We start from the raw sequence: 25,888 nt of genomic DNA, 5'->3' as shown, positions 1-25,888 counted from the left end.
AAGTTGCTCGCTAACGCTAAGACGGCGGTGGCCTCTATAACTCAAATATTTAATTCTAAAACTGTGTATCTCTGAAATATTCTTTCAGTGGCACTAACTTAAAAGCAGTTATGTGTCAAATTGAAGTTGAATTAATAATGATGACTAAATAAAAATATTAATAAAAAAAAATGCCGCGGACGTGGTTTTACGTATAACCTCTGTAGGGGGTGTTCCACAGTGCTCTTTAGGGAGTGAGTGCCGTGTTTTAATTGAATTTAAATCTTTCTGTATACTTCATGCGAGCAACCCATACACACTATGACGAAAGGTTGTTTCTTATGAGTTCAGTTTTGGACTTAGAATGTAATCCGCGCTCGGAGGAGTGAATAAGCTTGCTGCTCCTATCTTTAACAATATGTCTTTTTATTTGCAACTAATTCAAGTGAAAAATAATTTGTTAAACGTAGGCTATAAAAACGTGAGCTAACTCGGAGTGCATGCAAATTCGATTTAGAGCTGAAGTTGGGAGACGCCATTCAGTTATCTTGAATCAAATTCGTGAAATTATACAAATTTTGTATTTAAACCAAAATATCAAGGATTGGATATTAAAACGATTTTAAACTTTTATAGCTCAAACTCTTTTTCGAAGGCACAATGTTGAGTTAGTTCATTGCCTCTGTATAAAATCCCATGTTAACCGATCAGTGAAAAAAAAATTCGTTCGTGATATTTAAGAAAAATAAATTCCTTTAATCTAAGAACAAATTCAATATTGCAAAATTATGGTATTTGAGGTATAGCACAATAACCAATCAAGTTGCGTGTAGATATACAATCAATAACACAGCAAGACACCTTCAAAAGGTGATTTCACACACATACAGGTAATTTATGGAGTATTGATAATCGATAAGCAAGTGCTATCTCAAACACGTAAAATACCAGTCTCACCATTCTTCCTTCAAACTAAATATTGAGTGGTTGACTCGAGTGAAAAGCACTGCAATTGACACGTTTTTCAATGGAAATTGATTTGTGAGGAAGTGATAAATCTCGTGAATCTTCATTTACGTCATGTTTCTCTGTCGGTATCAATTGAGTGAGAATATTTGCTAAATGAAAACAAATCTCTCTACGCATATTTTCGACACAGCATCTCTCATGCTTAAAGGCAATTACTTTCAATTTTTAATTCGGTAGCTCTTTAAAATTTACTGAGTTCTCATGCTTCGAACTATCACAGTTGAAGGTGTAATTCGCTGTTAACACAGAAGGTTTTATTAGGCTACTGCTCTCCATTGCTTATTAACTCATTTATTGACTATCATCTTGACCTTCTGACCTCGACCTATCAGAGACAATTTTGAGCATTAATAAATATATAACGATTTTCATTAATTCCTTTCATTTATAAATCAGAGGCATTTTCCTTCAATATAATACTTTTATAAAGTTCTCTACCTGATACTGGACATGGCTATTTCAACACTTTTTTCCAAAATGATTAAATTTTGACCTAGAAAACCAAAAATAGCAGTCATATAAACACTATCAGTGTTTCTTGTAATGCCAGAGTGATACAGAGAAAGATACGATTATTGAGTTGAAAACTACTTGTTTATATGGCTTTAGTCACTTTTGGCCTCACTTACGTCACATTAAACGTGTAATGATTCTCAAGAAATCACTTTTTTACGCTAAAACATTAGTTGAACTAATGAAGATGAGCTTTTAGCTATCAATTACGATTGTTGATTAAACAATATTAAGTGAAGTAATACAAAACCTCATTAGAAATTGAACAACAACACACCCACTTTATAAAAATATAAAGAAAAGTAAACAAATACTAGTTTTTTTAGGTCTTTTTAAAATTTTTGATTTACGATTCTATAAACAAAATATTTATTAATTGATTTATTCTTGGAATATTTGATAACTTACTTCTGATTTTTAATGTTTTTTGTAAGCCGTTTTTGCATCAGATAAACAAGCAAATATTTAAAATAACTACACTGAGAAAAAGAGGGTGCGATTAACTTTTTTTCCTCATAACTTTAACACTTTTTAGGTGTAAAAATATATCAACATTTTTGAATGTTAATTTTACACCTTCTTAAGGGTAAAATTAACATGAAAAAGGGTAACTTTAACCCAAAATACACCTAAAAATGGTAATATTTTTAATGTAATGCACACAAAAAAATTTTGACTCTAAATTTAAGAATATATAAGATCCTGGGAACTTAAATTGGACGTGAATCCCCGAGGCGTTTAAGTTTAGAAGCTCTGAGCGAAAGAAATGGGCTAGAATCCCTAGCTCTTTCAAGTTAAGAGGTCGGGAACTTAAGTTCAGCATTAGCTGGAAAATGAAAAATGTCTACAGATTTGCAAATTGCAACTAAAAACTGAATGATCAAGGATTTAGAATTAGGGCACTAGCATTCACTGAATGGGATTTGAAATTAAATTCCTGGGTGTTTCTGTTTAAGAATTTTCCATTTTTCTGTGTGTGGTAATATTTACACCGATTTGGGATCAATACTCCAGGTAAAATTAACATTTCCGGAATGTTATTTTAACTTTTTCGGATTTCTCTCAGTGTAGTAATGAGCCTAGATGAGCTTATTGTAGGTGGGATTCTTTCGTGTGGAGTCGAGATATGTTATGGAAGCGCCTCTAGCGTTGATTCTATGAAGTCTAAATGTTCTAGAAAGTTGTAGTATTTTATGTTACATTTCATTTGCACCCTTAATCACCATATTCAATCAAATAGAATGTGATAGAACTGTGAGAACTGTGAGTATTGTGACATAACCTTTCTCAAATTGGTGATTTAGAGTTGACTTTATTAAGAGTTCCTGTGAAGATGTTCTTTAGATTTTACCGGCGAAATTACTATACAAATTGGTAAACATAGATTTGATATAATTACTACTTATCATTATCATTTATCATTAATTAAGAAATATTGCTCTCAAGTATACTCTCACTTGAAGTGTCACGTGGTAAACGCCTGATTAAGGAAAAGAAAGGTCAAATTAAGGGGTTACGTTGATCATGGAAGCTGAAAAACAACATATTTTATTTAAAAATTTTTTTAACATGAAAAAAGAGATGGCAAAATGGCAAAGCATCCTATAGCTCTGCGGAATGCTCGAACTAACGATATAGAGCTCTCCGTGAATTAGTTTTTCACATAGGCTTTTGGTGCTGACTGGTCCGCTAGCAATTAAATTCATTCAAAAATTATAAAAGCATTTCAAAAGTAAAAATTGATAACTAAATAATCATTTTAGAATATTTTGGCATGAGTGACAAGCATACGGACAAACAAAAAATGTAAACATGAGAAAGATAAGTCATTTACGCGGATATTAACCGATTCATTAGAGGAAAGTATTCTACCTTCAAACGTTCATGCCTTTGAATAATGTGAATTTTCTTCTATTTTTCCCAAGGGACTGGCTCATTTCTATTAATTATTAGTTAGCTTATTTTCAATTATTGATAATTACGTGATAATTATATCTATGTCTCTTAGGAAAACCAAAATAAAATTCATATTATTCGAAGGCATGAACGTTCGAAGTACTTTTCCCCTACTAATTTCAAGACCTTTCCAAAAAAACCAAATTTAACCAAATCGACTGAAAAATAGGCTCTCCAAAGTAGTAAAAACTTCAACCTTCAAAAATTCATGATGGTGTTTTTTGGATCATAGGTATATTTAGACTAAATCACTCCTTGGAAATTACAAGGGGCCAACTCACTTTTTGGCGCTTTTGAGGTTTTAATGCACTCCGACAGAGAATTTAATAAAATTTCAGATGATATGAGTCAATAAATTTCGTTATTAGAAAAGTTTTTCAAAATTTTACTCTTTATGATTGCTTGCGCGGTTTTGTTTGAAGTCAAGAGGCACAAAATAGATTTATCGTTTAAATTTTTGTGAAACAAGGGACTAACTCAAGCAATTTGTAATTTCCAAGGAGCGAAATGTTCGTCTGGACTACCTCCAAAACATTTTCTAAAGTGAAAAAATCGATGACCCGTTTTCTAAATAAACAAAAAAACATGATTTTGGAGGGAAATCAGAGGACTGGATTTAAAATAAAAATTGTAATAATGTTCGTTGGGTCGACTTATGCGGGGTCCCTCGAAGATCTGAAGTTCGTATCTCTTACCGTTTGGCTTCTAGTTGGGTTACAAGTTTAGGTACAGAAAAAAAAAGAATATTTAAAAAAGATATGTAATTTATGGGTACTTAACCGATTCATTACCGATTATGACCAATGCAGTTGGATTGTAAATTTCAAGACCTTTCCAAGAAATCCAAATTTAACCAAATCGGTTGAAAAATAGGCCCTTTCTAAAGTAGTTAACTTTGTCCTTCAAAAATTCAGGATGGCGATTTCTTTAGGTCAGAGGTAACTTTGGACGAAATGTTCACCTGGATCATCTCAAATAAATGGCGCCCCTTTCTAAATTGCCCTACATCTTCTAAATAAATTATCAAATTCTGACAATTAGAACCGGAGCTGGGCGTTAATAAATTTCGTTTGTTTCTTATAGTTTGTGTATTAGGGGGTCAGGAAGGTTAAGTTTTTTTATCGAAAGCTCCGAAAGCTTTAAAGCCCATCTCTTATACACAATAGTTAATTTTTGTTCATGCTGTACGCTTTAATCTATGTACGTTAATGTGTTCGTAATAAATAATTTAGAACAATTTATATAAAAATACATATTTAATATGATATGTATTAATGTTTTGTGGTTTTTGCGGTAATTAAATTGAGTCAGAAAATTACGAAAGAAATAAACGATTATAGTGTTTATCAACTACAAAAGATCAGTGACCTATCAAGCAAAATTCATAAAATTAGAATTGCCAAAAATATCAGTGATGATAAGGAACCACACTATGTGGTTAGTGAGAGTGAAAATTTTCCCTTATTAATATTAATGTTGATGCTATATGCATTTATTACTTCAATTGACTCACAGTTGAGAGGTTTGTTAATTTGAACAGTGGAATTTTTTTTCTCTCTGTCGGATCACTCTCGCTCTTGAAAACGAATTACAATCAAGCAAATTGTTTTTGATAATGCCAGAGCACGATTCTCAAGCGAAACAGTCCAACTCCAGCAGCGAAGTGTCAGTGATCCAGAAAGGTTCTCAGTCGCAATCAGATAGTGAGAGGAATTTCTACAGAACGGAGGCTGAAAAGTGCATGGAAATGGAGAAAAGTGGAGCAGTGAGTCTTTCTGTGGATAGTTTTGGGGTCATGAAGGATCCTGTGACGAAAAAGGAGGAAACTGTGTGGCTCTACACGTGGAAAAATTCAGTTAGTCGCGTTGCAGTAAAGGTGAGAGCTACGTGCTATAAGAATTCTAATTAACATTGCAATCACATTTAATCGTAAAAGAGATATCATAAGTACGAAATAGAATGTTCTTGAGGCGTTAATTTTATTTTATTGGCGTATTTTTGATAAATGGGAAAATTAGTGTTTAATTATCTTTTATTTTTCAAATGTTTCTGAAACTTTCGAAAGCTTTCTTTTGGGATTTTATTAATGGAATCTGAAGGATTAAGGATTACGAAAACCATTTTTATGTTTAAGAAATCAGCTAAATTGAAACACAATTGCAGTGACATAGGCCATTTACTTTACTATTAAAAGCTTTTTTATTTAACGTAGATACGAATTATTGTCTCATTTTCCACTATTTTTCAACTTTATAAAATTAGGTAAAATTGAAAGGAGGGATGAATACACGTTGTTTATGAGTGAATTTTGAACCACTAGAACTTACTAAATAAAATTTGCAATTTAAAAAAAAATCCTGAAAAAGAAGTTTGAACCTCTGTATCTTAGGCAATCGCTTAAGCTATATCGGATCACAATTGTATTCTAAATAGGTCTTAACATTAGCTACAACATACTTAAATTTCAGCTAAATCGGGTGAGATTTAGGTTTTAAGTTATTCAGAATGGCGGACAGAGACGTCAAATCAAAATGGCGAAAACTCCATCTTACAGATTTCGAATATTTTATCTTAAATTCTCAAATAATTGGAAATTTTTTTATTCAAAAAAGCTAATAAAGCTTGAGAAAAAAAACGTCATATGCCATCATAATAACAATAACAGATAAATCATGCGTTCCTAAGAAAAAAAAAGATGAAAAAAAATTGAGTGAAAAAATTCAACAAAATCGAAATAAATATTCTAGTCAGATAAATTTAGAATATATTTAAGCAACTTACTGCTCTAAATCCTTTTTTTTGGAATTAAACTTCCAATTGATACGGCAGCTTGGTTGCTTGATAATATTCAAGAAATCCTGTAAAATGTTTAGCAAAAACGGGAAAATCTTCAAAAACGTTCAGTGAATTTCAACTAACCAAAGTTAGTTTTATTAAATTTTCAAAATTTAATAGAACAAATAGAACACTCTTGCCAGTTGATACGTAAGTGATCCAGGGATCCAGCCCTCATTTAACTTGCATTTAATGTAAAATTTACCTACTTTAGGGAAATTTTGGGAAATTTTTAGCTCAACTTTTAAATCAGGAAAATTTCATGAAATCCAAATTAATTTTCTTAAACGTCAGTAAGACATATTTGTCTTGTCCTGCCCTACTTTACACTCTTCTTCTTCTTTTGAACATCACAACAAATTAAATCTAATTACAGTAGATTTCCTCAAATTTGAACAATATTTTCAAAAACGCAACGGAATTAATATGAAATTCACTTTCCCTAAATTAAGATAAATAACTTTAGAGAGTATATCAATAAAGTTTATTTTGAAATAAATGGAATTTGTTGCAGAAATTACTATAATACGATAATATTGAGAAAAGATCAAATAAAAATGGTTCTACTTCATACTTCACGGAAAACTTTCTTGACTTAACCTGAAATTTTACATTTTGAACTCAACCGTCCTTCAAATTTGAGGAACTCGACTGTATACGTAAATTCAATTTCGAGAAGAAAGTTAGAAGAAGAAGTTTAGCCATATGTCTTAACTTCTTGAATTCCTCATCATGCAAAAGTTTTCGGAAAATTTTGATTGAAGATTGGGGATTAAAGTCAAATGTTCCATAGAATTTTTAAAAGTAGAGGAAAGCACGCTACCTTCGAATGGCTCAAGCTTCAAACAACTCAGCCAAAAATAGCCCAACAAAGGAAAAAAAACCATCATTAGTAAAAGTAAAAGGATCAAATTGATCCAAATTTGATCCTTTTGCAAACGTTTAGATCAAATTTCGAACTCTGAATGCACATTTATCATAACACCATGATTATATACAGCCCCATTTTGTACTTAAAATTGTACAGGGACATGAACTTATAAGTAAATTAAAAAAAAAAAATAGAACAAGTTAATTTGATCCATCCTTTGCAAAAGGATCAATTTGATCCTTTTATTTTTATCAGTGATCTTTTTGCTATTTCTCACTTCGCACAAAATCATGCAAAGTTCGTTCTTGAAGTAAATGCTCGGAAAGTTTGACATTACACCGATTTTGATAATATTTTCCTTCATTTGCTTTCTTGATTTGAATTCTAATTGGCAAATTCTTTTCTTAGACGGTTACGCAATATAAATAAATAAAATTTGAATGAATTTATTATGAAGAATATAAATTCAGTGAGCGTTAAGACGCGTGGTTGATTGCATCTACCTGCGCCCTTTTAAGGTACAATTTATTTTTCTTCTGCTCATGATTATGAACAATTTATCTCCAGTATTCACCGAGAAAAATGTGGATGGTAAAATTTACCATCCTCCATACAAAATTCTAATGGCCGGATAGTAAAAAAGTCACCCAGCAAACGCGATATTAAATCGGACTGTCAAAAATTGTAGAATCTATTGCATGGATAGTAAATTCTAATAGTCGGATGGTAAATTCTAATATCCCCGGATATTAGAATTTACTAGCCGGATGGTAAATTTCACTGGCAGGATAGTAAATTTTACTAGCCGGATATTAGAATGAAAAATGTCGGAAAAATTAATTTTTCCTTATTTTCATTGATTTTTGGCCATCGTTTGAGGGCTTGGGGCTCTTCCTGGATGACATTCTCTGTATTTTAAGCCATTTTGGTGCGTGAAAATTGACGACTGCGCCGAGATTTGAACACGCGACCTTTGTGATGACAGTCCAGCATCTTCCAGCTGCGCCACGAATTGCTATAATGTATTCAAAGCATATCGGGAACCGTTGCATCGGCACCCACGATATTCCAAAATGACATTCTAACAGCAGGATGGCAAATTTTACTGGCTTGGATAGTAATTTCAATCCAAATTACTATCCTCCGTTAAAATTTACTGTTTTCCGGTTAAATTCTAACATCTAATATGCGGCCAGTAAAATTTACTACCCAGATATTAGAATCTAAGAGAGGTCAAGGTAAAATCTAAAGGAGGATAGTAGATTTTACCATCCGGCTTTTAGAATTTACTATCCATAGGATAGTAAATTTTAAAATGTCAAGATGGTAGATTCTAAAGGAAAGTTTCTATGGAGGATGTTATTTTCTACTATCTTTTGAGACAGTAGAATTTAAAGACACGATTTGTAGAAAATACCATCCAAATTTTTCTCGGTGTTTCTAGCTCATTTTCTGATTGGGTTATAAAATTCCCGCAAAAAATGATACAACCTTTTAATCTTATTAGAAAGTTTTGGTTTGTCTTCATAATGATTTTTCCTAAAGCAGTCTAGAGGTTTAGCCCAGTTCCCGAAGATCTTAAAATCCTATATTGCAACCGATTTTATTAATTTTTAATAATTTTGACTGAAAAAAAATCTTGACTGATAAGAAATTAGAGAAGTTAAGCCCTATGGCTAAGCCAGGCTCGAAACTCGTATAACGCCAAAAATAAATTAAAATAGAAGAAAATAAATTAAAAAAAAACAAACAAGATTCAAAAGCTCCTAAACGAAAGGCAATGTTAATGAAAATTTCACACAACTTTGAAACCCTTAATTGGCGAGTTACCTTCCTCTAAAAGGTGATCAGTTACAGCGCCACAATTCAAGCCATCGAAGTGCCTGACAAGAATGGAGTGATCCAGGATGTTGTAATGGGATTTGACTCATTGGAAGGGTACTTCAATCCCCTGAATCCCTATTTTGGAGCAACTGTGGGCAGAGTGGCCAACAGAATAGCCAATGGAAAATTCTCTCTGGATGGCAAGGACTATCAAGTTGCGAAGAATTGGAATGGCAAGCACCATCTTCACGGAGGAATTGTGGGATTTGACAAATTCAATTGGACTGGCTTTGTTGATGGAAATGCCCTTGTTTTCAGTCACTTCTCACCCGATGGCTTCGAGGGCTATCCAGGCGACCTCATGGTTCAAGTTCGTTACGAACTGACCGAAGATGATGCCTTGAAGATTAATTTCTCTGCCACTACGTCCAAATTGACGCCAGTCAATCTCACTAATCACTCCTACTTCAATCTGGGCGGACATGATTCAGGGAATGAAGAGATTTACAGGCATCTCGTATCTATCAATGCCGATCGTATCACAGAGACCGATACTGAGTCTATTCCGACAGGAAAACTCTCCCAAGTGGGAGGAACAGCCTTCGATCTGAGGACTGAGAAGTCTCTCGGAGTAGCCTTCAAGGCTACTGCCGCAAATGGATATGATGACAATTTTTGCGTGACGAAATTCCATGGAGAGGGAGTGTCATTTGTGGCAAGAGCTCTTCATCCGACTTCCGGGCGCTTCCTAGAGGTCTACAGTGACCAGCCGGGAGTGCAGTTCTACACGGCTAATTTCTTGCCCGATCCCCAGGTGTCTTCCTCACCGAAATTGCATGGAAAAGGCGGAGGATTGTATGAGAAACACGGATCATTCTGCTTCAAGACGCAAAAGTATCCAGATGCTGTAAATCACGTGAGTAGCTTAAAGCTTTGATTCTAACGATATTTAATAAATTAAAAAAGAAACATAATAATAAAAATAATTCCAGAACACTAAGATTTAGCTCACCTTAAAGGCACTTTGATCAATTTCTCCCAGGAAAAGCACTTTTACTACCTTGAAAAGTCTTTTTTTTACTCTTGAACTTTTCAAAAGCCCTAAAATCATTCAATTAGATTTAAAAAATAAATTTATGGTGATGCTTTTTAAAGAAACCTCGTGCAAAATCTGATTAAACTCAGCTAAAACGTTAAATGAATTTTTAAGAGGAATTTGACAAAGCTTTTGATTCATTTTTCTCAAAGAAAGTTTCAATCTCGTCTCAGAAGAGCTTTTAGGGACTTCCTCAAGCTTTCCACATCTGCAAAAAATAATCAAAATCGGTTTAGCGTTGAGCCTTTTTCGAGTTTTTTTTTAAGAAAACACAGAAAAGCTTTTGAGATTCAAAGAGACGATTTTCCATTTAAATTTTGATAAATTTCCCGGCATTTTATTCAAGGAAAAGTCTTCTTTGTGTCTTTAGCGAGCTTTTGGCTTAAAAACCACCAGATTCAATCGTTAAGATTGGACTTTAAAATAGGTTTAAAAAAAAACAAACATCTCTATCGAAGTTTCCACGCAGAAAATTCAATTTGGAAATTGCTTAAAGAATTTTTGATCCATTTTGCTAATATTTACTTTTTGAAAAACCAATGAAAAGTTTGTCAACAATTCGAGTGACTGAAAATAATCATACAGTAGACTCTCACTCAATCGGCTCTTTTTCAATCGGGCGACAAGTTTTGTTGACAATTTTCACGTTTAATTATGAAGCTAATTCGCTCAAATTCGCTGTAGTTCTTCCTATTTTATCGTGATTCTTTATAATTGAGCGCTTTTTGTGGAATTTACAAAGGCTTTGACGCCCAAATCTATTGATAAACCGGATGACATTTTGCCCCAACTGCCCAATTGAGAGAGAGTCTACTGTAAAGACATCTCGACTGAAGTATATCATTAAGTGAAAATTAATTTTACACAGATTTCTCCGAGAAAACCTATTGAATTTTCCTTGTCTCTGTTGGGAATTTTCTATGAATCTTCCCAGACTTTTATCTACAAATTTTACTATTTTCACTTGAGTATTCGACATTCTATATAATTTTTTTCTAATAAAAATATCTCAACTGAAGTATATTCTTAAGTGAAAAATTATTTTCTATGAATTTTTCTATGAAATTAAATAAATTTTCCAGAGACAAGCTAGTGAATCTTTCATACCTACTCCGTAGGAAATTTCCTAAAGAAGAAACTTTGGAAAATCCGGAAAAGCGAAGGGAATATTTCCCATGTAAATCCTCGGGGACCTTCTTAAGAAATTTCCATAGTTAACCAAGGACATTTCAATACTGATTCCACCTAAATTCCTATGGTAGAAAATGTTTGTAGAATAACTAAGGGAAAATTCTCGAAGTCAGCATAGAATGTTCTGTAGGAAAGTCCAGGGAATTATTTAAGAAATTTCCTGAGAAAATTTCTATCTTGGGAAATACCTGCGATCTCCTTAGCCAATTTCTTTCTCTAAGCGAGGTAATTTCTCTAGCGATTTAACGTATTCCCATGGGTACAATCTTCGAGGATTTCTATGACAAAATTCCTTACACAAATAATGAAATTTCTTTTGAAAATTCTAAGGAATATCAGAGGAAATAATTAATGGAAAATTCTCAAGAAATTCTTTGGGAATATCGTTGGAATTCTAATTACGAAAATTCGAACAGAATTTTCTGTGATCTTGCCGGGAAATTCCCACATCCCAAAAGGATAATTTCTTCAGTTATTCCCCTCAAATTTCCAATAAGGGAATTCTTGGTATTTGGGGGGAAAATCACTGCGGAAACATTGATATTTCTGGGGAAAATCCCAAGAAATTTCAGAGGAAATAACCCATTGAAATTTCTCTAGGAATTGTCTTGGAATTCCCTAAGAAAACTAACGAATTTTCCAAGACTGAAAATTCATAAAGAATTACTTGTGATTTCCTTCGGGAATTTTCACAGCTCTATAGGATAATTTCTCAAGATATTCCCAACTTGGAAAGTGTTCGAGAATTTTGTGTGAAAATTCACTGGGTACATGGTGAAATTTTCCCAAAGAATCAATAGAGAAATTTCACCTGGGATGCTTTTTTATAGGGTTGCTTTGGAAGAACTCAGGAAATTACTCCTGATACTGAAGCTTCATTCGCGTACAAGTTTATCACTAATTAGGGTAAAGTGTATAATTTGGAATTAGTGTTACAAGTTGGACAATTCGCCGGTAAAAGTTGGACATGGCTTTTTTCTTGATAAATATAGTACAAAATTTGTTTTGAAGCACAAGGAACCAAATTATAAAACTAAAGCATTAAAAATATACAAATAAAAATGAAGTACAAAATTTATCAAGACAAAAAGCGCTGTCCAAATTGTACCATTGTCCAACTTGTACCACTGTCCAACTTGTACCACTTTACCCTACTGTACTTATTTTATTTTTTGGCCGCCAATAATAATTACTTACGAATGAATAAATTGAATAAGAACAATTTGGTTCAAAAGGCTACAATTGCAATAACATTGAAATTAATGAGCAATTTTAACATTTTAATTTGCTGAATTCAAATTTAATTGAGCAACCATATTTTATGCTACACAGTAAAAAAAATTTACAAGGATAATCGTTGGTTTGCTTTTTTACCACGATTATTCTTGTAAATTTACACAAATTATGTATATCAACAAAACGTGTAATCTGAAAATGTGTTATTTAAATTTTATGTAATTGTAAATCGTGTAATCAACTGAGAATGATTACACAGTTTTGTATATTTTCTTACATATTTCGTGTAAAATTACACAGTTTTCAAATAAATGGTGTACAAATTACACAGTTTTCAGACAAAATGTGTACAAATTACACAAATGTGTATTACTACACACGGTTACATGTTTAATGTAAAATTTACAATGAAAATCATCGTAAAGCAGCCACAAAATTTTTACTGTGTATTTTACCATATTTTTTAAACATATTTTATTGGGCCAAGTATTAGTTTATATCAAAAAAAAAATAAGTGAAAATCTATCCATTCAAATGATTTTTAATTAAATTAAATTTACGAATTTCCAGGCCAATTTCCCTTCAACGATTCTAAAGCCAGGAGAGACCTATCAGCATCTCTGTGTCTACAAATTCGGAACTCAACTGCCCAATTGAAATCTTCCAAAAGGAGCTTCCAGACCTTCAACAAAATCCACAAAGTAATACACGCTTTTTTTATCTAATACACAGACGCACATTTTTATTATCAATTTAAATAAAAAGATTTGAATATAATCAGAGAGTTCGTAATTACATTTCGTTGGCCCATTCCTTGACGGTTTTCTCAGGAGGAAGGCGAAATCTCCATTCGTCGCGCATGAATTCGTAGACATTGAGTCCCAGATTGTACAACTCCACGGAGAATTCCTTCTCGTCATCCTTCCACTCGCGATCCATCCCTCCGAACATCTCCATTCGCAGCAGGGCAACCATCGAGGGATTGAGGTAGCGTTTGATGGCATTGAAGAGCTGCAACTTGTTCATGTTCTTCTCGACTTTTCCGCCATTTCCTGCGCTGCTGCTTTCGCTCGCGGGAGGATTCTTCTGGGCAGAAGTCACTGGAGATTGGGCTTTGAGCGTTGTCATGGTCTCGAGGACCATTTGCTTGAGGTCTCCTATCTCTTTTGCCATGGATTCCAGAGCTTGGTCCTTTGCATTGTCCTCAGTTTCCATTGGCTGCTGCTGCATGAGTTCCTCGTGGACCAGTTCAATGGTTTCCGTTGTGTCCGGACGCATGGCCTCCTGCTTGGATTTTGACTCCTTCAGCACTTCCTGGCGCGGTGTTAGGGCCACTTCGGAGAGAACAACAGCTTTCCGGGGAGTTCTCTTTGTGACACAGCCGACATTCTGCGTTGGTCCCTTCGCCCGGATGACTTTGTTGTACGTGGCATTGAGTATCGTGGGCTCCTTAACTTCCTTCATGTCCTTCTTCGGCGAAATGCGTTTGTCCTCCAGGACCTCAAATATAAAGTTCGGCTGACTGCTTGGTGCTCTGGCCACTCCGGAAATCATGAGATTCTCACCCGGCGCCACATTAATGTCCTCCTCATTGCTCTGCAGCATGTCAATGACAAAGGTATCCTGCGTCCCTTCAGCATCCTTGTCCAGCATCTCATCTGGAACATGCAGATCCACCGAATACAGCCCCTTGGCCTGAAGCTTCGCCTGAATATCATCCGAACTATCGCTCTCCAGGTCTATCACCACATCCCCGAAGCGCATCAAGGTGGGATAGGCAGTTTTCACAAGGCTGTTCTGCAGATAATTCATGAAGCAGTTCTTCTTGAAATGGCTCTGGCAGACTACTTTGTTCTTCAATTTGTCCAGGGGCAAGCTCAGGAAGTCAATTCGATTGGCGAATTTTGCCCATGTTTTGCACAATTCCATCTTTTTGGCGGGAAAATGGAAAAAGTGCATATTGGGGGAGTTGGCACTGTTATTTTCACATGTCTGAAATGCACATCGACAGCCTCCCATTGCGGAAAATTGAGAAAATTGCACAAAATTGAATTTGTAAACAACTTTTTTCACTGATGCACTGTTGACATTTCTCACTTTTCGATCCTCAAACCGCCATTTTTTCGACAATATCGTCACATTTTTCGCGCCGATATCCAACAATATATCGTTTGCACAAAAAACCGTTGAAAATCAAATTTTTGTATAAAAAGAAATTTGCAGAAATTATGTAGAAAAACTCTAAAATTTATCATTTTTGCACTAAATTGTTGTTATTGTACAAAACCTTGAATATCCAACAGATGGCGTAAGTTTTTGAAGATATTCAATTTCAAATTGAAGCGGAAAATTTGAGTAAAAAGTCAAATGATGTAAAATTCACCTCGCTCACTTTTGACACTTGTTTATTTTCCTCAGAGAAAAAAAATACGGGGGATTTTTTAAGGATATTTGGGCATTTCAGGGATCATCTGAGGTCTTCAGACATTTCCGTCTGTGTAAGGAAACACCAAGGAAATATTCAGCGGATACTGTGTGAGTACTAAAAGGAGATTTTCAGATTAATCTTGAAAGGAACATCCAGCCCCATTGTTCACCTTTGTTGGGTCCTTTTTCCCCAAAATTTCCTGCATTGTCCTTGTATTTTTTCCCATTTCGCAATCTTCATGGTCAAGGACCCATAAGCCACGTTTCATCAGCTTCCTCCGGGCTTTAGCAGAAGAAGCTAACCTCATTTGCAATAATTTACCCAGAAAAACCGGCTTGTGGGAGTTTTGGGGTAAATCTTTGGTAATTTTGGCAAATTTTCCTTCCTGGCAGCTGAACTAGATGTTTGAAAGATACTGAGCAGGATGCTCCTCGCCGGGCCGAGTCAGTCTTCGTCGTACTCTTACGCTTCACCGCGTCTGAGTAATATTTCCTCCTCCAGAACTAGTCTCAGCAGCAAGTCCACGTCAAATGAGAGGTAAAAAAAAATCCCCAATCTTCCCAAAAGATCTTAATTTCCAGAATGCAATCTTCCAGTATTCCCATTTCATCCGCCTCCAGTCGCTACAGTCTGATGAAGTCCTTCACGGTGCATCTGAACCGTGGCACAGAATTGCTCAGGCAAACTGTCCAGCGTGCCATTCTCTCCAAAGCACCTACCCCGAATAATGAGCTCAGGACTGTTGCTCCCACAAAGTATCACATTGTTCCGGATCTACGCAGAGTCAGCACGGACAGCTTGGAAGCTGAACTCTGCCATTTCAGACCCATCAGACCATATCCTGTCACACCCCAAGCCAATTGGTAAGTCTCAGGATATTTTATCTTCAAATAAATACAATCAGTCCTAATCCCATAATAAAAAATAATATAATAATTTTGTAATAAAAAATAAATAAATAAAAATTAGGCTGAAAAATTAGGCGCGCCTGAAAAATTAGAGTACCTAAAAGACCTAAGAGCACCCAAAGGGGCAACTCATTTCAAAAAATTCTGGCCAAGGAACCCGGGGACTTGGACTTTTTTCAAGGAACCCATACATTTTTCTGAATATCTGGGGAACCTGCGGAATTTACATATTTTTCAAGGTACCCAGACATTTTTCAGGAAATCTTTACATTTTTCAAGGAACTCGGGAAACCCATAATTTTTTCTAGGAACTCGGGGAAATAATATTTTTGACAGGGAATTAGGAATCCCAGACATTTTTTAGGGAACCCGGGGAACCCATCTATTTTTTCAGAAACCAGAGGTATCCATGCGAACCTAGAGAATCCACACATTTTTCAAGGAAATTAGGGGACCCATAAATTTTTCAGGGATCTCGGGGATCCAGGCATTTTTCTGGACACTTTTACATTTTTCAAGGAACCCGGGGAATCCATGCGTTTTCCAGGAAACCCGGGAACCCGGGGAACCCATAAAGTTTTCAAGAAATCCAGAGAATCCACACATTTTTTAGGAAACTCGGGGATCCAGGCATTTTTCAGGATACCTTTACATTTTTTAAGGGACCCGGGGAACCTATAAATATTTCAGAGAACCCGGGGATCCAAATCTTTTTCAGGAAACCTTTACATTTTTCAAGGAACCCGGGGACCCCATCTATTTTTTTCAGGAATCCGAGCAATCCATGCGTTTTTCAGGAAATCCGGGAACCCATAAAGTTTTCAGGGAACGCAGAGAACCCACACATTTTTCAAGGAAATTAGGGGACCCATAAATTTTTCAGGGATCCCGGGGATCCACGCATTTTTCAGGACACTTTTACATTTTTCAAGGAACCTGGGGAACCCATCTATTTTTCAGGGAACCCGGGGATCCATGCGTTTTTTTTTAGAAAACCTTTACATTTTTTAAGGAACCCGAAGAACCCATGCATTTTTCAGGGAACCCGGAGATCAAGGCATTTTTTAAGACACCTTTATATTTTTCAAGAAACCTGGGGAGCTTTTGAATTTTTCCTGGAACCGGAGATTCCACACATTTTTCAAGGAACCCGGGGAACCTATACATATTTCAGGGAACCTGGGTACCCAGATCTTCTTCAGGAAACCTTTACATTTTTCAAGAAACTCGGGGAACCCATCTATTTTTTCAGGAACCAGAGGTATACATGCGTTCTTCAGGAAACCCGGGGAACCCGTAAAGTTTTCAAGAAATACAAAGAATCCGCACATTTTTTAGGGATCCCGGGGATCCAGGCATTTTTCAGGGCGCCTTTACATTTTTTTCTGAACCCGGGGAACCTATTCATATTTCAGGGAACCTGGGGACCCAGATCTTCTTCAGGAAACCTTTACATTTTTTTAAGGAACCCAGGGAACCGATCTATATTTCCATAAACCCGAGGAATCCATGCGTTTTTTTTTAGGAAACCCGGAAAACTCACTCATTTTTCACGGAACCCGGGGAACCTATTCATATTTCAGGAAACCTGGGGACCCAGATCTTCTTCAGGACGCCTTTACATTTTGTAGGAATCCGGGGAACCCATCAATTTTTCAGAGAACCCGGGGATCCATGCGTTTTGTTTAGGAAACCTTTACATTTTTCAATGATCTCGAAGAACTCGTGCAGTTTTCAAGGAACCCGGGGATTCAGGCATTTTTCAGAACACCTTTACGTTTTTCAAGAAACCCAAGGAACCCATCCATTTTTCCAGGAACCCGAGGAATCCGTGCGTTTTTTTTAAGAAACCCGGGGAGCCCATTAAGTTTTCTAGGAACCCGGGGTCCAGGCATTGTTCAGGAAACCTTTACATTTTTTAAAGAACCAGGGGAACCCATACACTTTTTTGCGAATCCGGGATCAATTTTTTCAGGGAACTCTGGAAGCCCATAATCTTTTTTAAGAACTCGGTGAATTCCTACATTTTTCGGGGAATCCGGGGTCTAAGACATTTTTCCGGTAACCCTGGGGACCTATTCATTTTTTCGTTGAACGTACAAGGGACTCGGAGAACCAATTATGTCAAAGAACCTGGAACTCGAGCCACTCTGATTGTTTATGAGTTATTTCCTGAAGTGCCCTAAAAGTTAAGGGTTTCCAAAAATTGTTTAGCGATTTCAATGGTCTTTTTTCGCTCTGTGGAAAGCTATGCAAAGTTCATACATGAAGTTACGCTAGGAAAGTTTGACATCGCTTCGATTTTGATAATATTTTCCTAGATCCTCTTTCTTGATTAGATTTCTGGGTGGTAAATTCTTTTATTAGACAGTTCCACTAAATGATGTTTTAATGTAAAGAATTTAAACTTGATGGTCGTTAAGTGGTCTTCAGACTAGAGGTTTAAACCTGATCCCGATTTTTTTTTGGGTTTTTAAAATCTTATGGATCATTCGCTCTCGATATGTAATCCTAATGGGCCATTTCCATTGAGAGAATTTTCAGATTTTTATAATTCCCATGTGACATGAAAGCTCGCAAAAAAGCCCAGTTTTGAATACGAACATCTCGTTGATATTTGTTTGTTTTGATTTGGCTTCTGGGTAAAAATGTATGGGTAAAAAAACAGCCGAAACCTTCATGAAATCACTGTTAACCCTTTAAGGACGATTGGGTCACCGGTGACCCAAAAATGAAACTTTTTCTACAGCCTTCTAAAGATGTGTTTTGACCTAAAAACTTAAAAAAAAATGATTTTTTCTGACCCTCAATTTTTGACCTTCTCGTCCTTAAAGGGTTAAAGGATATCTTAATCGTTTGGTACGCAAATTGAAGCAAGGAAAGAGAATGAGGAGTAAATTGAAACCATATTTCCGCTTTAAAATAGCAACGTTAATGTTTTTCGACGTACTTCTGGCGTTGTTCCCCATAGGAACAGTCTGGAAAACTGTTCCCAATTTTATATTTTTAAGCTTTTATGCGAAAAAGTTCAACCAAATTGAACTTTTTCTCATAAAAGCACCATTTTTTTCATATGGAGTTGAAAATTTCCTAAGAAATTTGTTGAGAAATTTCTCAATGGAAATGGCCCTTCAGAATTTTTTCGAAAACTTTGACTTAAGAACCTGTTAGAGAAGTTAAGCCATTTGGCTAAGCCTTAGGTCTGAAGTCCGTATTACCGCTAAGAAAACTTGAACTAGCTTCAATCAATTTTTGTGGGCCAAGTCTGCCTTAAGGAATTAAAGTTAAACCCTTTAAAGGCGAATAGGTCATCGGTGACTAAGTCATTCCTACTTTTCCCTTTCTGTGGTATTTGTTCTAAGAACTATTCACGTCCAATTAGAAAATGAGTAAAATAAATTTATAGGCTATTCCGGAAGCTGCCAAAGACACCGCAGGCAATAAAATGTCCACAAAGGGGCCGGGAAAGAACATTCCCAGCCATTCATGTGGGAAAGAGGCAGGTGATACCGTCAAAGTCTGGCTCGGCATTCTGTGCTCTCTGCCCAAAGACTGTGGAGGCTTTCAAGACGCCCTCTTGGGGTACAAAAGCCACCATCAGTAGCAAGAGAAAGCGGAATTTTCCGGTAGAGGAGAAGAATGAAGATGTAGTGGGGCCCAAAGTGGCCAGAGTGACAAGGAGTACAAGCAAAAAGAATCCTCAGGAAGAGGAAAAGTTAGTTGAGATTAGGACACGAAGGGCACGTGTCAATGGAAAAATAGCCACTGTGCAAAAAGTGGACATTGATGAGCAGGAGAGGAGAGACTTTGAGCTGGCTAAGAAGCTCCAGTGTGAGCTAAATAGAACAGCACGTTCCAGGAATTCCACAGCTTCCGCCTCGAGTGGCTATTCGTTGCGCAGTAAGCGAAAATCCGTGGAAAGGAATACCGATCCACCTGTCAGACGCACCACAAGGCGAGTCAAGAAGACCAACTGAAGAACAATTCCCGATTCCTGCCCCAAAATGAACTGCAGCTTGGGAGGCCAAGATTTCACCTCAAGCGGGATGATACGAGGAAGAGTTCAATGAATTATTTTTTTTTTAAGTTTATACCTCCATTAGGTCTCTCAATTTTATTTGTGATACTTTAATTTCTTTTTAAACTCAATCAAGGAGCCGGATATGAAATTATTGGACGCTCAATTGTACTATTCCAATAAAAAAAGGGAAATTATTTCTCCTGAACATTTTTTTAGTACGTGACTGTTCTCAAGTGCTTCTGCTTTATCGACTTTTCTTTGTATTGGTTCGTGTCATGGCTGTTTTCCTCAGTCTTTGTCGTGTTTACAAAAATAAGTCGATAATGCAGTTGACTTGAGAACAGTTAAGTACTAAATAAATACATTCAAAAGTTTTCGGCTTTTCATGAAAAGATGAAAACGAGAAATATCGCTCCTAAACATGTATTTAGTAATCGACTGTTTATTTTGAAATCAACAGAAAAGTCGATAATGCAGAAGCAATTGGGAACAGTCATGTACTAAAGAAAAATGTTCAAAAGAAAGATTTCCATTTTTCATTGGAATAGCACCATAAAGAATTATTGGAAGAAGACCCGACGAGAAAGAAGTAATTTGACAAAATAATATTCCGGTAAATCGCAATGCCCGGAAGGAGTAAATTCATGAAATAATCCAATATTGTACATAAAGAAAATTTCTGATTTAATAGAGATTGAGTAAAATAGAATAGCTAGTTAGTTTTGATTGCGTGACTGAGCTGAACATTTCGAAGAAGACTTTCTCGACATCGTTTTTGGCGGAATGTCTTCGGGGAAGTCAATCATGACGATTGCTGGACCTGCAGTGGTACTTTTTCCAGATATTGAAGATCCAGGAGATCCCAAAGATGTCGGTTTTGCCGTCTGTGATCCACGATACTCAATATTTTCAGAACGATCACTCTTCCATGACGTTTGACTTCCGAGCAGCGGCACGGAGAGGTATTGTTAGTAAGTTAATCCGGGAATAAGCCTGAAATAGGTTTTCCTTACCTTTTAGCACGACTTGTCGGCATCGAAAGACCCTTGTCCAGGAGATACTTGGAGACAGCTGGTCCTAGGCCAGGGTTTGCATCCACGAGATCCGCCAGTTGCTGCAAAGCTGATGAATTCTGCTCCTCCAGTTCACGGGCTGTGAAATCTCGCTGGAAAATGAATACATGTGAGTATCTCTTATTTTTTTAATAATTTTTTTATGTGTTTCCCACTTTCTGATTACGAAAATGGGCGTGGTTAAAAAACTTTCCCAATCTTCAGGTCTTTCAAGCTTAATAAGCCCAAAATTGCTTGGGTGCTATTCCAATGAAAAATTAAAATTATTTTCAGTATTTTACTGTTCTCAAATGCTTCTGCATTATCGACTCTTCGTTTTGTTGGTCTGTTGAGTATTTTTCATTTCATTCGTTAAATGAGTCGAGTAAGTATAAATTCCAAGTTATTGAGTTGAAATGTAGATGGCGCAAATACAAGGGACTTTTTTCTAGACTGTCAAACAATTGAAAGAAGAAGAAGAAGAAGAAGATTAGAGTGTGGACAGAATTCAAGAAGTTTCTAGAGATTTTGAGCAAAAAGTGGACGTGAAAATAAAGCTGCTGAAAGAAAAATTGTGTCTGGCCAAATTTCGGTCTTCGAACCGGGTATTAATTGAGAATTATCTATTCCAGATTGGTTTGTGATTGGGGAGGAAGCTCCGGAGATCGATTGTCTGGGAGTATTTCTAATTCAATTCATATCTTTTAAAGGTTGGTCTTAGAGTTGAGAGAAAGTGGAAGGAGGTATCAGGGAAGGATTTCTAAATAAATTAATATCTTCTTAAAAGTAAAGCTCTGCCACATGGTCCCTGTCACGACTGTTTCCCTTAGTTCTCGCTGAGTTTTAACGTCATCAAACAGTCGTGACATGAACCAACACAGAGAAAAGTCGATGCAGAAGCATTTGAGAACGGTAAAGTGCTAAAAACGTGTTCATTTTTCATTTACAAAGCTATAGCATCGTAAAGAAATCACGCACCTCTTGAATGGCCAGGAATTCCGAATCATTTAGCTTGAGTTTAGCTGCCTTGAAAGCCTGTTTCATTTCTCTCTCAGCCCTGTGAAGCTTTACTTTTTGCTCCAACAGTTCTTTGTGGATTTTCATGAGTACATCATTCCGATCTCCCTTCACGCGGATAATTTCCTCAAACTCCCTCTCGATGCTCTCTTTCTGCTCATTCAAAGTATTCAATTGGTCAGCTTTGAACACAAGATTCCCTCGAAGATTCTTGAGTTTTCTCACAGCCTGGAAATAAACATCTTGGAGATTTTCCAGTTCCTGGAGTAGGGGACTGTCTTCTTCCACTGTTACGAAATTCCTTTTGTAGTTCTCATTGGCAAAATTAACAAGTCGCACGGTATTCTCCATAGCTTTGATGTCTGCTTCAGCTTTGAGGACCTTTGCATTGAGTTCATTGCCCTCCTTGAGGAGGATTTGCTTCTCCTGGGCAGCTCTGAGTCGAATCTGAATAGGAGTCATTGCACTTCCATCTTCATTGCGTTTGAGAACATCTTCAATAAGTTGATATCGCTTTTTGAGGTTCTCAATCTTGACACTCCTGTCTCCAATTTCTGCTCTCAAGTGTTGCCTCTCATTCGTTAGGTGTTTCTTCTTGGCCACCAGGATTTTCTTCTGAGCCTGGATGTCGAGGAATCGTTGATTGATTGCCACTTCGAGCTCTAAGCGATGTTTCTCGAAATTGTATTTCCTCTCAGATTGATTCTCAAGGTGTCGTTCAAATTGCTGCACCTTCATCTTCAGGATGCTCTGATCCACGAGTTTCTCCTGATTTGCCACAGTCGCCTGGCGAATGTGTTTCTCGCCACTTTCGCATCTCAATTGGGTCTCTTTCAGGCGACTTGTGAGTTTCTCGAGTTCCTGGGCGTCGCAATTGAAGACGTAGTCCAGCCTCTTGCGACCCTCTTCGATGCTATTGATTTGGGATTGCAGAAGGAAGAGTGTTTTGTGCTTTCTGGCATGTATCTCTTCCTGCTCCTGAATTTTTTCAACACAATCCGTGTCCAGTTCTATGCTCTTTCCACTCATATTGTCAAGACGGGCGAGGGTTTGCTGAATCTCAAAATCCAGATGGTAGAGAATGGCTGTTTGACGTCCGATTTCAGTGGCCTGGTTCCCAGCAAATGCCCTCATTCTCTTAATTGTACTCTCGAGACCCTGGATTTCCATATCCCGGACTTTTTCCTCTCCCTGAAGTTCACTCAAATGCTGCTGGGCCTTGTAGATGGCTGTTGTGAGTTTGTTAGTTTCTCCCGAAAGGATCTTGATGTTCCTCTCTTCCACCTCAATCAGCTCCTCGAGTTGCCTGAGCCTCTCATCGGCGTTGTACTTCTTGCTCCGGAATGTCTCATGACGCTTCGAGAGATCTTCGTAGATATTCTGCCAGTCAATCAGGAGATTATCCTTTGTATTCTTCTCATTCAACCACTGTCTGTTCTTCTGTCTCTGTCTCTGAAGTTCCTGACTCGTGGACACCAGAGACTTCCCAAGGCTCTCCATCTCACTCACTTTGAGAGCTAGAGCGTCTGTGAGGTTCGTCAAACGACTTCTATCATCGGAAATTTTAACATTCAATTCTGCAATGTCCTGCTCAATTTCACGTCCCTTCGCCACGTGACTTTCGAGATTTCCAGACAAATCCTCAGATCTCTTTTCCTTCTTCTTTGTAATCTCCCGCGAATACTGCAAATCCCGTTCAGCTTCTTCAATCTCCTTCTCACGCTGACTCATCTGCAAGCAAGCCTCTTTCCACGTGGCTATCAAAGTCCTCCTCTCACAATTTCCCTGCTGATACAGCTGAGCTGTCCTCTCGAGAATATTTTCCAGAGACTTCTGCTGCTCTTCACAAACCACCAATCGCTCCCTCTGCTTCATAATGCTCCTCTGCAGAAGTTGTCTTTTAGCTTCGAGAGTATTTGCGCGGGATGCATCCTGTTTGCAGTAGCGTTCAATCAGTTTATTGGTTGCTTCACCACGGGCTGTAACTTCAGTCCATTCCCTGAGAGCTTCCTTTATCCACGAAATTTCACCGTCAAAATGCTCAATACAGCGTTTCATTCGATTTAGATCCTTTTGAGTTACTTCCTGACGATTGTTCACTTCGTTCAGTTCATGGTAAAATGTTTTTAGATCCTTCTGGAGATGACTGTCTTCATTATCGCTCATTTTCATCCGATGATTTTCATTTTCAAGGTGAAGCCTCTGGCCATTGAGGAGTTTCTGGAATATTTCATTGATTTTATCGAAAATTGTCAAAAGAGACAAAAGTTGGTTAACGCAAGGGGCTCCCGGTCAAAATCCCGAAAGGCAACATCCCAATTCTTAAAAGTGTCATAGCTACTCCCAAGATTGCAGCCGCTCTTGCTGGAGGCAAAGGGAAATTTTCTCTGTCTTGGCAACTTAGTTCTCAAGCGCTTCTGCTTTATCGACTTTTCCTCGTATTGGTTCCTGTCACGACTGTTTGATGGTTTTAAAGAAAATAGTCGAGATAGGAACCAACATAAAAGTCGATAAAGCAGAAACACTTGAGAATAGTAAAGTGCTAAAAAAGCATATTCATTTTTTATTGGAATAGCAAAAATAATGTCTTTGTAGGACTTCAAATTAAAAAATAAATTAATTTATTAAAAATTTGGTAATAATTACGTCTAATTTCAATAATTAGAGACATTTTTTATATTTAGCAAACTTTTTAATCTGATTTTTCAATTTTTTTTTAATCAGCAACTTAAACGCATGGATTTTTTTTAAATTTTAAGTGGATTAAATTAATTATAATTAAACACTATAGCTCAATAAATTATTTTTGTATGGTAAATTCTGAAACATTAGGGGTAATTTTACCAAACTTCTAACTATTGCAAAAGGTTTGGATTAAAAATGTGCGGAATATGTCGTGCCTAACCTCAGAAATAAAGAAATATTTTGATAATATAGGGTTATCGAATAACCTAAGTGTTTTTTTAAAGTATTTTTTGGTAATAAATGTGATAAATTGAACATTTTAGAATGATTTACGCTTCAAATCGGTTAAAGTGGGAAATTTCAAAAAAAATTCTAACCTTTCTAACCTCCGAAAAACATTTTTTCTGAGGTTGGCTCAATGCCATTTCAAATATTTATAAGAAGATGTGTGAAATCGTTAGAAAAGTAAATCAATGCACAAGTCAATCAAGTTTTTTTTAAATGGGTGTGTTTATTAATTAGCAGAAATAATTAAACTCAATAAAATTTAGTGTGATTTTTTTCAAAATCTTTCGGAAAGAATCTTTTTCTGGATAGCATAAGGAACATAAATATTTGTATCAACAAAAAAATAATAATTTGAGAAGTCGTTAAGATGTTTGAAACTTAGTGCTAAAAAGTGTCACGAAATACTACACGTTACCCTATTTGTACCGAAACATTTTCATCGATCTGAGTAACTTTTCTTTAAAGTAAAAAGACATTTTTGAGAATAAAAAACGTTTCAAAAGAAATGTTTTTAGACTTAGACCGATTTTTTACTTGAAAAATAGGCATTTTCCAATTTTAATGATTTTTAAGTAGTTCGGACAGCTGTTAAACTTTTTCGTTAGTTTTTTAATGTATAACAGCTTTTTATATTGAAAAAAAAATCAAGTAATAACTTAAATTTTCCATATTCAATTTTCCCGTTCACCACAAATACATGTTCACATCGACTTTAATGGCTCCGATGGACTTTTAGATCAGGAAAATTTCATGAAGTCGGAACTCGAATCTCTTTCTCACACGCTTTACATATGACTATCTCAATCTTTCGAACTCTTCTTCTTCTTTTAAACATCACAACAAATTAAATTTAGCTCAATCGAATTTGAAGTGCGAAAGAATGAGATAGACATGTGCAAAGCGTGTGAGAAAGAAAGGGATGTGAATTTTGATTTCCTGACATTTTACTGATCTAAAAA

General features: G+C 36.3%; 4 protein-coding genes across 5 annotated transcripts; 2 read left to right on the top strand and 2 right to left on the bottom strand.

Moving 5' to 3' along the window:
* The first annotated feature begins 948 nt into the window (after nt 1-948).
* LOC129799273 (galactose mutarotase-like) lies at nt 949-13,307 on the top strand. 2 transcript variants are annotated; one of them, XM_055843018.1, is made up of 4 exons: nt 949-1,084; nt 5,100-5,353; nt 9,027-9,923; nt 13,101-13,307. In XM_055843018.1, exons 1-4 carry the CDS (start codon nt 1,060-1,062, stop codon nt 13,185-13,187), a joined length of 1,263 nt encoding a protein of 420 aa, XP_055698993.1. In that variant the 5' UTR covers nt 949-1,059; the 3' UTR covers nt 13,188-13,307. The 2 variants fall into 2 exon arrangements, with proteins under 2 accessions (XP_055698993.1, XP_055698992.1); XM_055843017.1 differs by lacking the exon at nt 949-1,084 and adding an exon at nt 4,783-4,999.
* LOC129799274 (uncharacterized) lies at nt 13,243-14,651 on the bottom strand. Its single transcript, XM_055843020.1, has one exon. The coding sequence runs from the start codon at nt 14,547-14,549 to the stop codon at nt 13,323-13,325; it is 1,227 nt and encodes a 408-aa protein (XP_055698995.1). The 5' UTR covers nt 14,550-14,651; the 3' UTR covers nt 13,243-13,322.
* A 241-nt stretch (nt 14,652-14,892) lies between these two features.
* LOC129799277 (uncharacterized) lies at nt 14,893-20,596 on the top strand. The gene is made up of 4 exons (XM_055843024.1): nt 14,893-15,065; nt 15,351-15,495; nt 15,555-15,821; nt 19,273-20,596. The coding sequence occupies exons 2-4, from the start codon at nt 15,383-15,385 to the stop codon at nt 19,841-19,843; spliced, it is 951 nt and encodes a 316-aa protein (XP_055698999.1). The 5' UTR covers nt 14,893-15,065; nt 15,351-15,382; the 3' UTR covers nt 19,844-20,596.
* Nucleotides 20,597-20,895: 299 nt separating this feature from the next.
* On the bottom strand, nt 20,896-24,189 carry LOC129799268 (coiled-coil domain-containing protein 39). Its single transcript, XM_055843013.1, has 2 exons — nt 21,918-24,189; nt 20,896-21,052 (listed from the first exon to the last, which is right to left on the bottom strand). The coding sequence occupies exons 1-2, from the start codon at nt 24,126-24,128 to the stop codon at nt 20,897-20,899; spliced, it is 2,367 nt and encodes a 788-aa protein (XP_055698988.1). The 5' UTR covers nt 24,129-24,189; the 3' UTR covers nt 20,896.
* Nucleotides 24,190-25,888: the final 1,699 nt, after the last annotated feature.

Source organism: Phlebotomus papatasi, chromosome 1, assembly GCF_024763615.1.
Source record: "Phlebotomus papatasi isolate M1 chromosome 1, Ppap_2.1, whole genome shotgun sequence".
Lineage (NCBI taxonomy): Eukaryota > Metazoa > Arthropoda > Insecta > Diptera > Psychodidae > Phlebotomus > Phlebotomus papatasi.
The sequence above is the reverse complement of the archived record's forward strand: the minus strand, read 5'-3'. Positions and strand labels throughout refer to the sequence as shown.

Coding starts and splice junctions, on each gene's coding strand:
- LOC129799274 (XM_055843020.1), bottom strand. CDS start 14,549: ATGGGAGGCTGTCGATGTGCATTTCAGACATGTGAAAATAACAGTGCC.
- LOC129799268 (XM_055843013.1), bottom strand. CDS start 24,128: ATGAAAATGAGCGATAATGAAGACAGTCATCTCCAGAAGGATCTAAAA. Junction 21,053..21,917: donor AATTCCTGGCCATTCAAGAG/GTGCGTGATTTC, acceptor TTCATTTTCCAG/CGAGATTTCACAGCCCGTGA.
- LOC129799273 (XM_055843017.1), top strand. CDS start 4,951: ATGTTGATGCTATATGCATTTATTACTTCAATTGACTCACAGTTGAGA. Junction 5,000..5,099: donor AATTGACTCACAGTTGAGAG/GTTTGTTAATTT, acceptor TGATAATGCCAG/AGCACGATTCTCAAGCGAAA. Junction 5,354..9,026: donor TTAGTCGCGTTGCAGTAAAG/GTGAGAGCTACG, acceptor TTCCTCTAAAAG/GTGATCAGTTACAGCGCCAC.
- LOC129799277 (XM_055843024.1), top strand. CDS start 15,383: ATGCTCCTCGCCGGGCCGAGTCAGTCTTCGTCGTACTCTTACGCTTCA. Junction 15,496..15,554: donor AAGTCCACGTCAAATGAGAG/GTAAAAAAAAAT, acceptor GCAATCTTCCAG/TATTCCCATTTCATCCGCCT. Junction 15,822..19,272: donor GTCACACCCCAAGCCAATTG/GTAAGTCTCAGG, acceptor ATAAATTTATAG/GCTATTCCGGAAGCTGCCAA.